The sequence below is a fragment of the Rhipicephalus microplus genome, unplaced genomic scaffold (assembly GCF_043290135.1).
Source record: "Rhipicephalus microplus isolate Deutch F79 unplaced genomic scaffold, USDA_Rmic scaffold_426, whole genome shotgun sequence".
In the NCBI taxonomy this organism is placed as follows: domain Eukaryota; kingdom Metazoa; phylum Arthropoda; class Arachnida; order Ixodida; family Ixodidae; genus Rhipicephalus; species Rhipicephalus microplus.
In genome coordinates this window covers 40,557-51,826 of record NW_027464990.1, presented here as the reverse complement: position 1 = coordinate 51,826, position 11,270 = coordinate 40,557, and the positions used below count along the sequence as shown (strand labels likewise).

Here is an 11,270-nt window from a genome sequence, read left to right as displayed (position 1 = left end):
CAAGCGAAGTCACCGACACGGCTCCGCGCGGGGGAAGGGGAGTGGGAGGTAAAGACTGAGGAGGAAAGGATAGGAGAGGGTGAACACAGAGGGCTGTCTCGGACGCAGCACGCGCGCTGCCCCCGGGAAGGGAAAGCAGTCAGGCGAGCCAGGATGGAGAGGGAAACAGCGGCACCACGCGGCAAGAGTGAGAGGAGGTGGGCGTGGCCCGCCGTGTAAACAAACACACACAGACACGTGGTTGCGGGGCGCGCGATGAGGGCGAAGCACGGTGGAGGTGGGCGTGGCCCGGCACGTAAACAAACACGGACACGTGCGTGCGGGCCGCGCTAGAGGCGCGCGATGAGAGCGGCGTCGCCGAAGAACTCGAGTAGGGCCTCGAAGGCCCGCATGAGGCTCGAGCGGGGGGCCTGGGGGAACCGGAGGTGGTCGAGGCTCACGTGTGGAAGTCCCAGACGACCGTAGGCGTCGAAGAGCCGCCGGCGTTGTTCCGTGTAGCCGGGGCAGTGAAGCAGGATGTGCTCGGTGGTCTCCTCTGCCGGGCACTCGGCACACGAAGGGCTCCCGCTGCTGGTGAAACGGAACTGCCTTGCAGCCGTGCGGGAACAGTCGGTGCGAAGCCGAAGCAGGAAGGCCCGGGCACGCCTGCTGATGCCGGTCGTGGGCAGCGGTCGCGGGGGGTATCCTGTTGCCACACGTGAGTCCGGGTGTAGCGCGCGCACATGGCGCGCAATACGAAGATGCGCAACATCGCTCGCGCAGATGAAAGTCGAAATGGGTGTGCTGGGGTGGTGCGCCTCCTTGGCGAGTGCGTCCGCTGTCTCGTTTCCGAGTAATCCAACATGAGACGGCACCCACTGGAACGCAACATCACAACCATTCCGCACGATCACCGCGAACTTCCGGGCGAGGCGTTGCGCAACGGGAGCGCCACGTTCTCCGCGAGCAAGAGTGAGGAGGGCGGCGCGAGAGTCACACACCACTGCTGCCGACTGCGGCAGGAAGTCAACGAGTTGATCTGCCGCGAGATCGAGCGCGGCAAGTTCAGCAGCAGTGGAGGAAGCACTCAGGGGAAGGCGGCACTTCACACGGATGCCGAGGGATGGGGCGAAACAAGCAGCTGCCGCCGAGCCGTCCGCTGTGACTGAGCCGTCGGTATACAGCAGAACTCGGCCGGCGAGCCGCTCCTCTATCGTGGCGACAGCCTCCTGCTGGAGGGCAGACCAAGGAGTGTGTTTTTTGGATCTGATGCCCGGAATGGTGGTGTTGATCTCGAGCCCAGGATCTTGGTGCGGCGGGATCGGGATCAAGCCGCAGTAAGGCGGGTCGGGCACGAGCGCAGCGTACTCCAAGGCGCGCTGACCCATGCCCGAAAGGGGACGATCAAGGAGGCGTCCAGCCAGGCGTCGTCCCTCGGACGTGAGGTACATGCGGTGTATGTGGCGCAACGCACTGCCTCTCGCCCGAAGTGAGAGGGACGTCTCGCCAGCCTCTGCCAGGGTGGGGCCGATCGGCGACGAGCGCGGCAGTCCATACAGGCGGCGTACTACGCCTCGGTGGAGGGCGTCCAGCGCGGCCCATTGCACAGGTCGTAGTGCGACAAGCGGGACGGCATACAGAACCCTGGCCGACGCTACCGCATTGAAGAAGCGCAGCGCGATGTCCGGGGAGCAGCCTCCACCATTGGCAAGCATGCGGGAGGCCATGCCGCCAATCCTCCGTGTGTCGCTGCGGATGGACGCCAGTGCGGGGCTCCAGTTCAGCCGCTGGTCGATCGTGAGACCAAGATAGCGCACCTTGCGCCTCCACGGGAGTCGGTGGCCGCGAAGGACGAGCTGCGCACCGCCGAAGCACTTCGTGTGCTCCGGGTGGATGCGCAAGGCCTGCGTCTTGGCGGCTGAGAGCTGGAGCCCGATGCCTGTGACGAAACCGTCAACTGCGTCCATGGCAGCTTGTAGTCCCCGGCGCACTTGTCGACCACGAGGGGTGGGGCCACAGGTGAAGAGTGCGATGTCGTCCGCATAAACCGCAACGCGCACCTCGTAATCAGTGACTCGCGGGATGTGGTCGGTGAGGCGTGCGAGAGCTGCATTGAAAAGAAAAGGGCTCAGCACACTGCCCTGTGGAACACCCGCTGACACCAACCGAGGACTGCTGAGTTCGCCGGCGACGCGCACACGAAAGGATCGGCCACTGAGGAAAGCCTCGACGTATCGGAGCATGTTCGCGCACACACGCATCTCACGAAGGGCGTTGAGAATGGTGTTGTGTGGGAGCGAGTCAAACGCACTCTTTACGTCGAAGAGCACGAGGTATCCCGCCTCCCCACGGTGCTTGGCCTCCTCAAGAAGGCTCACAACGTCCGAGATCGAGTCCGCAGTCGCTCGATGAGCTCGGAAACCGGACTGTTCGGCCGCGAGAAAATCAAAGCGCGGAAGCGATCCATTGAAGGCGCCGGAGCGCCATGGCTTCGAATGTTTTCCCCACGGCCGAAGTGAGCGAGACCGGGCGGTAGGCTGAAGGTTCGGACTCCGGCTTCCCTTTCTTGTGGATGGGAAGTACTATGGACTCTCCCCACGAGGCTGGTAGCGCCCCCGTGCGCCAGATGCCGTTGTAGGAGTCAAGCAGCTTCCGGGACTGGGTGGCATCCAAGTTTCGGAGCATTTGATAAGTGACGCCATCAGCCCCCGGCGCCGAGCGGCGCCCCCGAGAGTCGAGGACATCGCGAAGCTCCCGGATGCTGAAGTCGGCTGTGCACAGCTCGCCGATCGCTTCCACAATAGCTGGTGTGGGGAAGAAGCGAAAGGGCGCAAAGAGTTCGGGCCGTGCATGTGGCGGTGCGCTCCTGCCGGAGATCGGCAAAAGCGGCTTCGCCGCACGACCCATCTCTCTCCCTCCCATTGGCCGAAGCGTGAGAACCCGTCCGCGTGCGAGCGCGGAAGCGTACGCCAGGATGCTGGCTGGCGCTCATTTTCGGGCAACCGTGCAGTTCGCGGCTGCAAAGAGGTACACCGAAACGAAACCACTACCGCTGTACAATACAGCCTGCTGCGCATTTCTTTCGCCTTCCAGGCAACACATCAATCGACGCTGTAGCTCGTCGCTTCCCGAAGCGGCGCGACGGAGTGCGAGACGCCACCATTCACGCCAACAGCGCGCATCGCACTAGAGCGCCTCGCATCACCGAGGGCAAATGCGCACTGCCACGCCAAAAAAACTTGCTCCTTGCGTTGTCGCTTATTTGCGACCATTACGTAGATGGGCGAAGACGACGAGAGACCACCGGCAGTGTTGGTATATGCATACACGTCCGCGCAACGACAAGGAGTAAAACGCAACAAAACATTCTAACACAAACACCCCGTACATCCAACTGCCACTGAGCGCGCCTACTTGCTCAATCGCAGACAGTAACGGGACTCAATTTTATCTTCCTTTCCCTCTTAAGAATCACTCATACATACTTGCCAAACTACTAGGTGCGCTCAATGGCGGTTGGATGTACGGGGTGTTTGCGTTCGAATGTTTTGTTTCATTTTTACTCCTATTCCCTCGATATGTCGTCTCACTCTGGCTTCCCTCATGTCTCTTTCTCTACACTTTTATTCCCACCCTTTTAATCCCCCCTCACCCCCCATCCCTTGTGAGCTACCGCTGAGGTGTCGCATCCTGATGCAGACAGTTTCGGGGCTCACTTTCCTCTTCTTTTCCATCTTACACATCAGCAATCCCCCCCCCCCCCCCAACCTCTAAGTGCTAAATATGTGGCACAAAAAGCAGGAAATGGACTCAATGAAAGGGTGAAAAATAATAATCATAATAGAAACGAAGATCAACACGCGCCTCAAAAAGCCCCATTCACTCCTCTTTCACATTTTCACGAGAAAATGAAGGTACACACATGGAGAACAATTTTTGTTATAGGTAGGCTTGCCTGAGCAGAACCACTGTCGTGCGCCTTGGTTACACATTCGACACGCCTCGTCCTGTGCGGAGGTGGGTGGGAAACCAAGGGTGCACTTGAAAATGCAATGCTCGTGGGTTGGTGTCGCCATCTGACGGCAGGCTCACGCGAGCGCGCCTTGCTTTCGAATTTCCCGCGCTCGAACCTCTCGCGTTTACATCATGGGCTAGTCCCCCCCCCCCCCCCTCTCGCGTGGGCGGCGAAGCCAGCCTCCCTAGAGTGACCACCTCTGCCGGCGAAATGGAAACACTTGTTGCGTAGCTGTCCGTCCAAGTAAAGCTTTCACAACTGCAGTGTTCGCAGCACCAGTACAGTACATGAGTGCCACTTCTATCAAGTGCAGCTTCCCTCAGCACGCTGCATGGGCAGCGCTTATTGTGTACTTGCTTCTGACTTGCGCAGAAATTCTGTTTAAACATCCCCTTCCACTTTTCTTTCTTTTTTTTTTTGTATTTTGCAGCTCGGCAGCGCCAGGTGTGAAAAAAAAAAACAAACAAAAATTATTAGGCGTGACAATGTACACAATGTGTTATTGAATGGGGCACTTCTGAGTGCACAGCGGGCGCGGTAAACACGACCAACCTGTCACAATCAATTTTTTCATTTGTAAGTACACATCCCTTCTTCGTCTGGGTGCCCCACGGTAGAACATAGTGCGTTTTTATTTATTTTGACACAACGTGACGCGATCGTGTAGTGGGCATTCCAAAGAAAAAAGCGAGTTCGTGCTTCCTGAGCATAGTCGTGTCTCCAAGAATGCAGTGACCAGGGTAGAACGCTGCGCTCGGCTTCTTCCTTCGCGCGATAAGGTAACTAGGCGACGTTCGCTTGACGGGCCCGTTTTAGCAGCTTGGCTTGCAGGAAGGAGAGGAAGAACTCGCAGATGCGGCGATTGATTCGTGCATGCAGACCCAGGAGAAAGACGACGACGCGAACGAAATGCGGTGAACGTGACAAGTACCCAGCGCGATCAAGCTACTACTACACGAGGTGCTGCTCACCTGAGCGATGACGCAATGATATTGCAAAGAGGGACGGACGGGTATGGCGAACCGCTGGGATCACACTGCCGAAGCATCAAGTGGGTAGCCCTGAAGAGGGCTGTTGTGTTCTCGTTGGCTGGCTGCAGGCGACGCCGCTGGCTTCTTAGCCTCCGAATCCGTACAGGGTGCGGCCCTGACGCTTGAGGGCGTACACGACGTCCATGGCTGTCACGGTCTTCCTTTTGGCGTGCTCGGTGTAAGTGACGGCATCGCGGATCACGTTCTCGAGGAACACCTTGAGAACGCCGCGAGTTTCCTCGTAGATGAGGCCAGAGATGCGCTTGACACCGCCACGGCGCGCCAGACGACGGATGGCCGGCTTGGTTATGCCCTGGATGTTGTCACGCAACACCTTTCGATGACGCTTGGCGCCACCCTTCCCCAGCCCTTTGCCACCTTTGCCACGGCCAGACATGACGGCTTCCGAAGTTTCTGCTTCTGCTTCGAAACGCGCCCGGAAAGCGAATGCTCGACACGATCGAGTCGCGGTGTCGGCGCCGGCCCGCGAGACTGAGGAGGAAGGCGAACGGCGCACGCCGGTTGGTCGGCGGCCAGCTCGTCTCTCTCTCCCTCTTTTCTTCGCGAGGAGCGCGTTGGCCGCGCAGGTTGCTGCACTGACTATTTTTCTGCACTACAAGATTGAATATACACGGCAAACATGCTTTCGTTTGTTTGTTTGTTTTTAATTCTTTTCTCGTTACTGTTGCTAAGTTTCTTGCCCATTCATTCACGCACCCTTCACTGCTGCAAAATGGCGTATCAGTCGTATCAGCTGCCCCAGCGGCAAGGAGACATCAAACCGAGTAAGCGACAATTCATGTACGCGTACGTACAAGCCCAGCGGATACAACGCGTTCGCTAAAAAACGTTTCATCGTGTCCACTGAACATGACACACGCAATATTTGTCAAAACTCACAGCTGCAACAGCTCACCTGTGTGCCGCACGTAAATAAACTGCACACTTAACACTTTGCGACTACTCGTCCCCGGCGTGTGCCCCCCCCCCTCTTTTTTTTTTTTCTTTTCTATGTTCTCGCTTTCTCTCTAATCACATCAATGCCTCATTTGCACGCACGAAACCCGTTTCACGGCGTCACTTTGACGCCATCCTTGTCGCCAAACCAAGGGACTAACACACGCGGTCCGGGCACGGCCTCATGGCCGGAAATTTCTAAACAAAGCGTGCTCGCGTTGTTGTGGACGCCGGCACGTGAAATTCGGCAAAGTAACAGCACCTTTGGCTGGCTACGCGTGTCTCAAATTTTACTGTGGCAGCTCCACTACATATCGCGATACGGCAGTTTCACCGAAGCCACGCAACGCGACCGCGCTCATTTCAGCATTCACGGGGACGGCAGAGAGTGAGAGCGCACCTCCTCTCGGGCGCGCCTCTCCTCCCGTAAACACGGACTGTCAAGCGGTCCGGTCGCAGCGAAGTTTCCCCATCTCCTTGCGGGGTGGTTCAACACCTGCCCGTTTCAAGTGCACGGTTGCACTGTGAGGAACCCTGCAAGGGTCACGCAATTACAGGCAAAACAGCCCTAACTCTAAAGCGCCTTACATAGGACGAGATTGGAGCGTAAAATGCACCACCCTTTATGCATTCTTTCTTCTTTACAGCGTTGGAAGAGTGTTCGTTCGCTGCATGTTTTACGCATGCGTACTTTCGCTTACATAATACCTTCGGAGGCTGACAACCTGTTAAGTAATCTATCAACGACTATCCGGACGGCATCAGCTGTGCAAAGAAGATTTGCAGTTGGCCTTCCAGAGCCGTCCAGAGCACACAAAGTAGGTCTACACATCGTGGCAACCAATATTTCGAAAAAAGTGAATTGCGTAGTATTATAAAGAATACAACTTTCAGAATGAGCAAAACTGCTTGGTTTGACCAAAGTACAAAGAGGTGCGATTTATACCACATCGATCCATTTATTGAATTAAAAATTACGCTGGCATTAGATAGAATATCGGAAACTCTAATTGACCGATTGAGGCTAGGCACGGCATACACAAAAACATTTGTTTTTTTTTTTTTCTTTGCACAGACACGGCAGAGCTGAAAGTCCCGAATGCGAATGCGGATTGATAGATGAAGACGTATGTCACCTTCTCGTAGACTGTCCACATCACGAGACGCCGTCTTAAGTCCGAACAGTTGGCATTAGACCGCAGACCGTTTAACATGAAGAAACTTCTGGGTCCGTGGCCTACTCGAGTTTTACAGTCGCACGCTTTAAAAGCATCAACACGTTCTTTACAAGACAGCGGGATTGCTGATAAGTATTAAGAAATAACGAACTTTCATTTGTAACAAATGTACTTATTATGTACAGTATCACGTGACTCTCATCATGTGTGTGTTGTGAAATGAATGACGTGTCGACAATTATGTACACACGAGCGAATGCATCTTTATACGGACCAGACGTGTGCTCTACTGTTTTGTGCTGGTGGACCGAATATTATCGAGGGACATTATATCAGAGACTTCATTCATTGACTTTCGAACATTTACTTACCATTGTGTTCTGATATGTGCGTATAAGTGTAAGTGTGTCTTTGCATATCTCTGCCCGAGTTTTCTACTTTCCATGCACTGCTTTGTACGTTTTGCTTCAAGATACGTGTTCAAGTTTAACTCAACGGCCAAGGAGTAGCCGGCGCCATAATGGTGCGCCGACATCTCCTTACATATCATATCAATAAGAAAAAAAGATGCGCGCCAATGCCCATCTATTGTATTCCCTTCTCACGTGCCCCAATACCAAACTGCGCGTGCCATTTCTGTGGTGCAAGTGTGTTTAAGTAGTCGCAGTTTCATCTTTCACAATCATGAGGGTTCCCATATTGAAAGTATTCCTTCCCCGAACTTGTGGCAGGGACGCACGATGCGAAATTACAAAATGATCGCGCTTGAAAGCTTCATACAAATGCACTGTCGACCCGCCGAACATAGTCAGTAATCTAAAACAAAGCGGAAATAAACGGTGCGTCCGCTCATTCATTTAAGGTAAGTTTCCCACCACATTCCGAATGGAACGTACCACTCATTTGTGCCTAGCACAGGCGCATTTGTTCTTTCGAAGAGAACACAGTGTTCCGCTACACCGTGTGATTATGTAAACGTCAAGCCGAGCAGTGTCGTTTGCTGGCCGGCCTGGCTATGTTTCTTTCGGCGACGCGCAAACGGAGCACTCGGTGCGAAAACGGGAAATGCCCATACCTCGTGTCGACCGCCTTTCTTTACTGGATTTCGTACTTCTTTGTGCACTATATAAATCACCTGCGTGGTACCCCTGTCATGCGTACGCACAGTTTTGTTTTTTCCTTCACTCGGGCTGTCGATACTTTGCTTTCGGACAATAATTAGCATGCAGTCCGCCGCCACGCTTTTCTGCTTCTACAGCTATTGTCACATGCGTCTATATATTTCTCCCCTATCTTTTCTTGCATCAATGCTTCCGCACATTTTTCACCGCGCCACGCACTTTAAGCTACATTCACTCCTCCTACAGTCTCGAAACGGGCCTGCCCTGCGCTCTCAAGAAATAAATGCCCCAATTTCGTAAACAAATGAATGGCGTGGCAGAGAAGGAACTCTGCGCTGTCTGATGAATGTGGCTGTACCCTTCACATCGGGCGGCAGCTATCACCACCTAGCCATAATGCTGACCTAACAAACAGCTACATTTATCTTGTTTTTTTTCTCTCTTTAAATAGTGAAGTATAGGACCGCGGTGCTTTGCAGTGAATGGTTTAGTTTTCACTCTTGCCTTGACTTTAGCCACCAATAAGATAACCACCTTCTAGTTAATTCTACCCGCCTAAAGTCTATTTTGCCCTCCCCCGTCTCTAAACCCCGGTGCTTTTGAAAAACTCTGCGCCATCATTCTAAACTATAAGGTGAAGCCCTTTACATAGCATTATCAAGTGTTCGGCAGTTTCCTTCTCTCCGCATGCACTGCATACCGTGTATACCCCTTCATATTTGGCCCGACATGTCGGAGTTGCTCGGGCAAGCGCTGACGCGAGTTTCCTATTCTATCATTTCCCAAGAGCTGAACACACTCGAGTTCATGTTACCTTTTTTTGAGAGAAGCGGCCACCTTCCCCCTGTTTTTTTTTTTTTTTTTTAATTACCACGCTCCTGGTTTTGTTTTCCCTCCATTACCGTACTTGTGGCACTTTTCTCCGCGCACTCGGTCTTCTCTAATTTACCTGTTCAACCTCCCCGAGCACACACGTCGAGCGCGGCACACCAACGCTCCTGCTAGCGGTGTTCAACAGAGAGAAGAGGATGGATTCGGAGCCGAATCTCTCAGCACAACCCCTATGCCGACGCAGACAATTTGGGTGGCTCTGAGAAGAGCCGTTGATTTGTCGTTGCTCGCTGTGGCCCACGACGCACGCCTACTTGGAGCTGGTGTACTTGGTGACGGCTTTTGTACCCTCGGACACCGCGTGCTTGGCCAGCTCTCCGGGCAGCAGCAGGCGCACCGCGGTCTGGATCTCCCGGCTCGTGATGGTCGAGCGCTTGTTGTAGTGAGCAAGGCGTGACGACTCGGCGGCGATACGCTCGAAGATGTCGTTCACGAAGCTGTTCATGATGGACATGGCCTTGCTGGAGACACCAGTGTCGGGGTGCACCTGCTTCAGCACCTTATAGATGTAGATGGAGAAGCTCTCCTTCCTGCGGCGCTTCTTCTTCTTCTTGTCCGTGGCGCGCACATTCTTCTGCGCCTTGCCGGCCTTCTTGACGGCTTTGCCAGACGGTTGGGGAGGCATGATTTCACACAACACGCACGCGAGACCAGAGTCGAATGCGCGTGTCCCCCCGTCTCGCCGCGCTTAAATATGAGCGAGGGGTGTTGACGAGATCAGCACAACGCGCGCGCCCCATTGGTTCGCACGGCTTCTCTCTCTCACACTCTCATCCGTTCCCCGCGAGCGGCGGCGCGCGATGGTGGCAACGGAAACCATTCGAGCACATTCGCTTTCGATTCGCTGATTCGCTTTGGCTTTCGCGGCTTGGCGGATTTCGCTTGCTGCCCGGTCGTTCGCGCGCCGCGCGCGCTCCCCAGGAGTACGGCACCCGTGCTCGGCCGTCCAGCCGCTGTGGCGGCACGCGCGTGACGGACTCGTGCGCTCTCCAACTACTTGGACTGCCTGCCCTTGGGCTACCTGCCTGTGCCCCCCCCTGCTTGCCACCGCCGTTCCGTGAGTTTTCTCTCTTTTACCGTGTGTTTATGCGGTTGATCGGCGTGTGTATGTGGCACGGGGACACGGTGCTTCGCGTGTACCTTAGGCGCGGGTTCCTAGCTTAGTGCGCTTAACGTAACAGCACTTCGTTTTTCTCCCTGACAGCCCCCTTTTATTTTTAGCTGTTATTTTATTATCATCGCTGTCAGGGAACAGCTACTTCGCGTAGCTGAGTGTCAGTGTGTATCGCGTGTGTGTGACTTATCGCGAACACTCGCACCTTTCCCGCAGTGTGTATAGCCTGTGTGTGACTTATCGCGAACACTCGCGCCTTTCCCGAAGTACGCGCGGTTGACTCTGAAGTGCCATATCCTTTTTTTGTTTGATTGTTTCTTTTTCACTTTTATTTTGTGACCCCGTGGCGCTTCCCTTCGCTCCCGCTCTACTCCGGCGTTTTTTTTTTTTTTTTTTTTTTTTTTTTTTTTTTTTTTACCGGAACCTTGCGCTGACATTCCTCGTGCTTGTGTGTGTGTGAGTGAATGTGCCTGTGAGAGGTCTTCGCCTGTCCGAGCCTTCTCTGCACTCCACAACCGACCATGGACGACGTCGCGTACCGGCCTTCCAGGGAAACCATGGCCAACGCAGTTGCTACAGCGCCGCTACCAGCGACTAAACCTACATCAGCACAGTGCGCCCCGGCCGCTGACCCGGACTTCGCGGCGCCCACTACGCGCCCCCCCCGTCCGGGTCATCGCCGATCGAACAGCCTCACGACCTGTCGTGCCGAGGCGCACTCCCTGCTGCTTGGTGGCGCCGCGACCGACAGCATTCAACGCCAAGTTGATAAGTGGCTGCAAGCCAATCCACCCAAGCCTTGGGACCGCCCACTGCCGACCTTCCCGCGAGGCAGCAGCGCCTCGGACGCTGCTGCAGTCTCCTCGCTGCCTCCAACGGACGACCCTGCCGCGCCTGAACGTGCCAGCACCATGGAGGTGCACAGCGTTGTCGCGCTGCCCCCGACCGATGACGAAGAGGAGGGGATGGACTCCTCGGCCACCA

General features: G+C 55.1%; 1 protein-coding gene across 1 annotated transcript; it reads right to left on the bottom strand.

Annotated features, from left to right (window-relative positions):
- Window positions 1–329: 329 nt before the first annotated feature.
- On the bottom strand, window positions 330–10,845 carry LOC119168736 (uncharacterized). Its single transcript, XM_075885898.1, has 3 exons — window positions 10,826–10,845; window positions 2,488–2,845; window positions 330–2,405 (listed from the first exon to the last, which is right to left on the bottom strand). Exons 1-3 carry the CDS (start codon window positions 10,843–10,845, stop codon window positions 330–332), a joined length of 2,454 nt encoding a protein of 817 aa, XP_075742013.1.
- Window positions 10,846–11,270: the final 425 nt, after the last annotated feature.

Bases quoted from the DNA above. Each gene is read 5' to 3' on its own strand.
- LOC119168736 (XM_075885898.1), bottom strand. From the start codon at position 10,845: ATGGTTTCCCTGGAAGGCCG. The intron at 2,846-10,825 runs GTACGCGACGTC...GATCTCCGGCAG, and splicing joins ATGGTTTCCCTGGAAGGCCG to GAGCGCACCGCCACATGCAC. The intron at 2,406-2,487 runs GTGGGGAAAACA...GCGGCCGAACAG, and splicing joins CGGTCTCGCTCACTTCGGCC to TCCGGTTTCCGAGCTCATCG.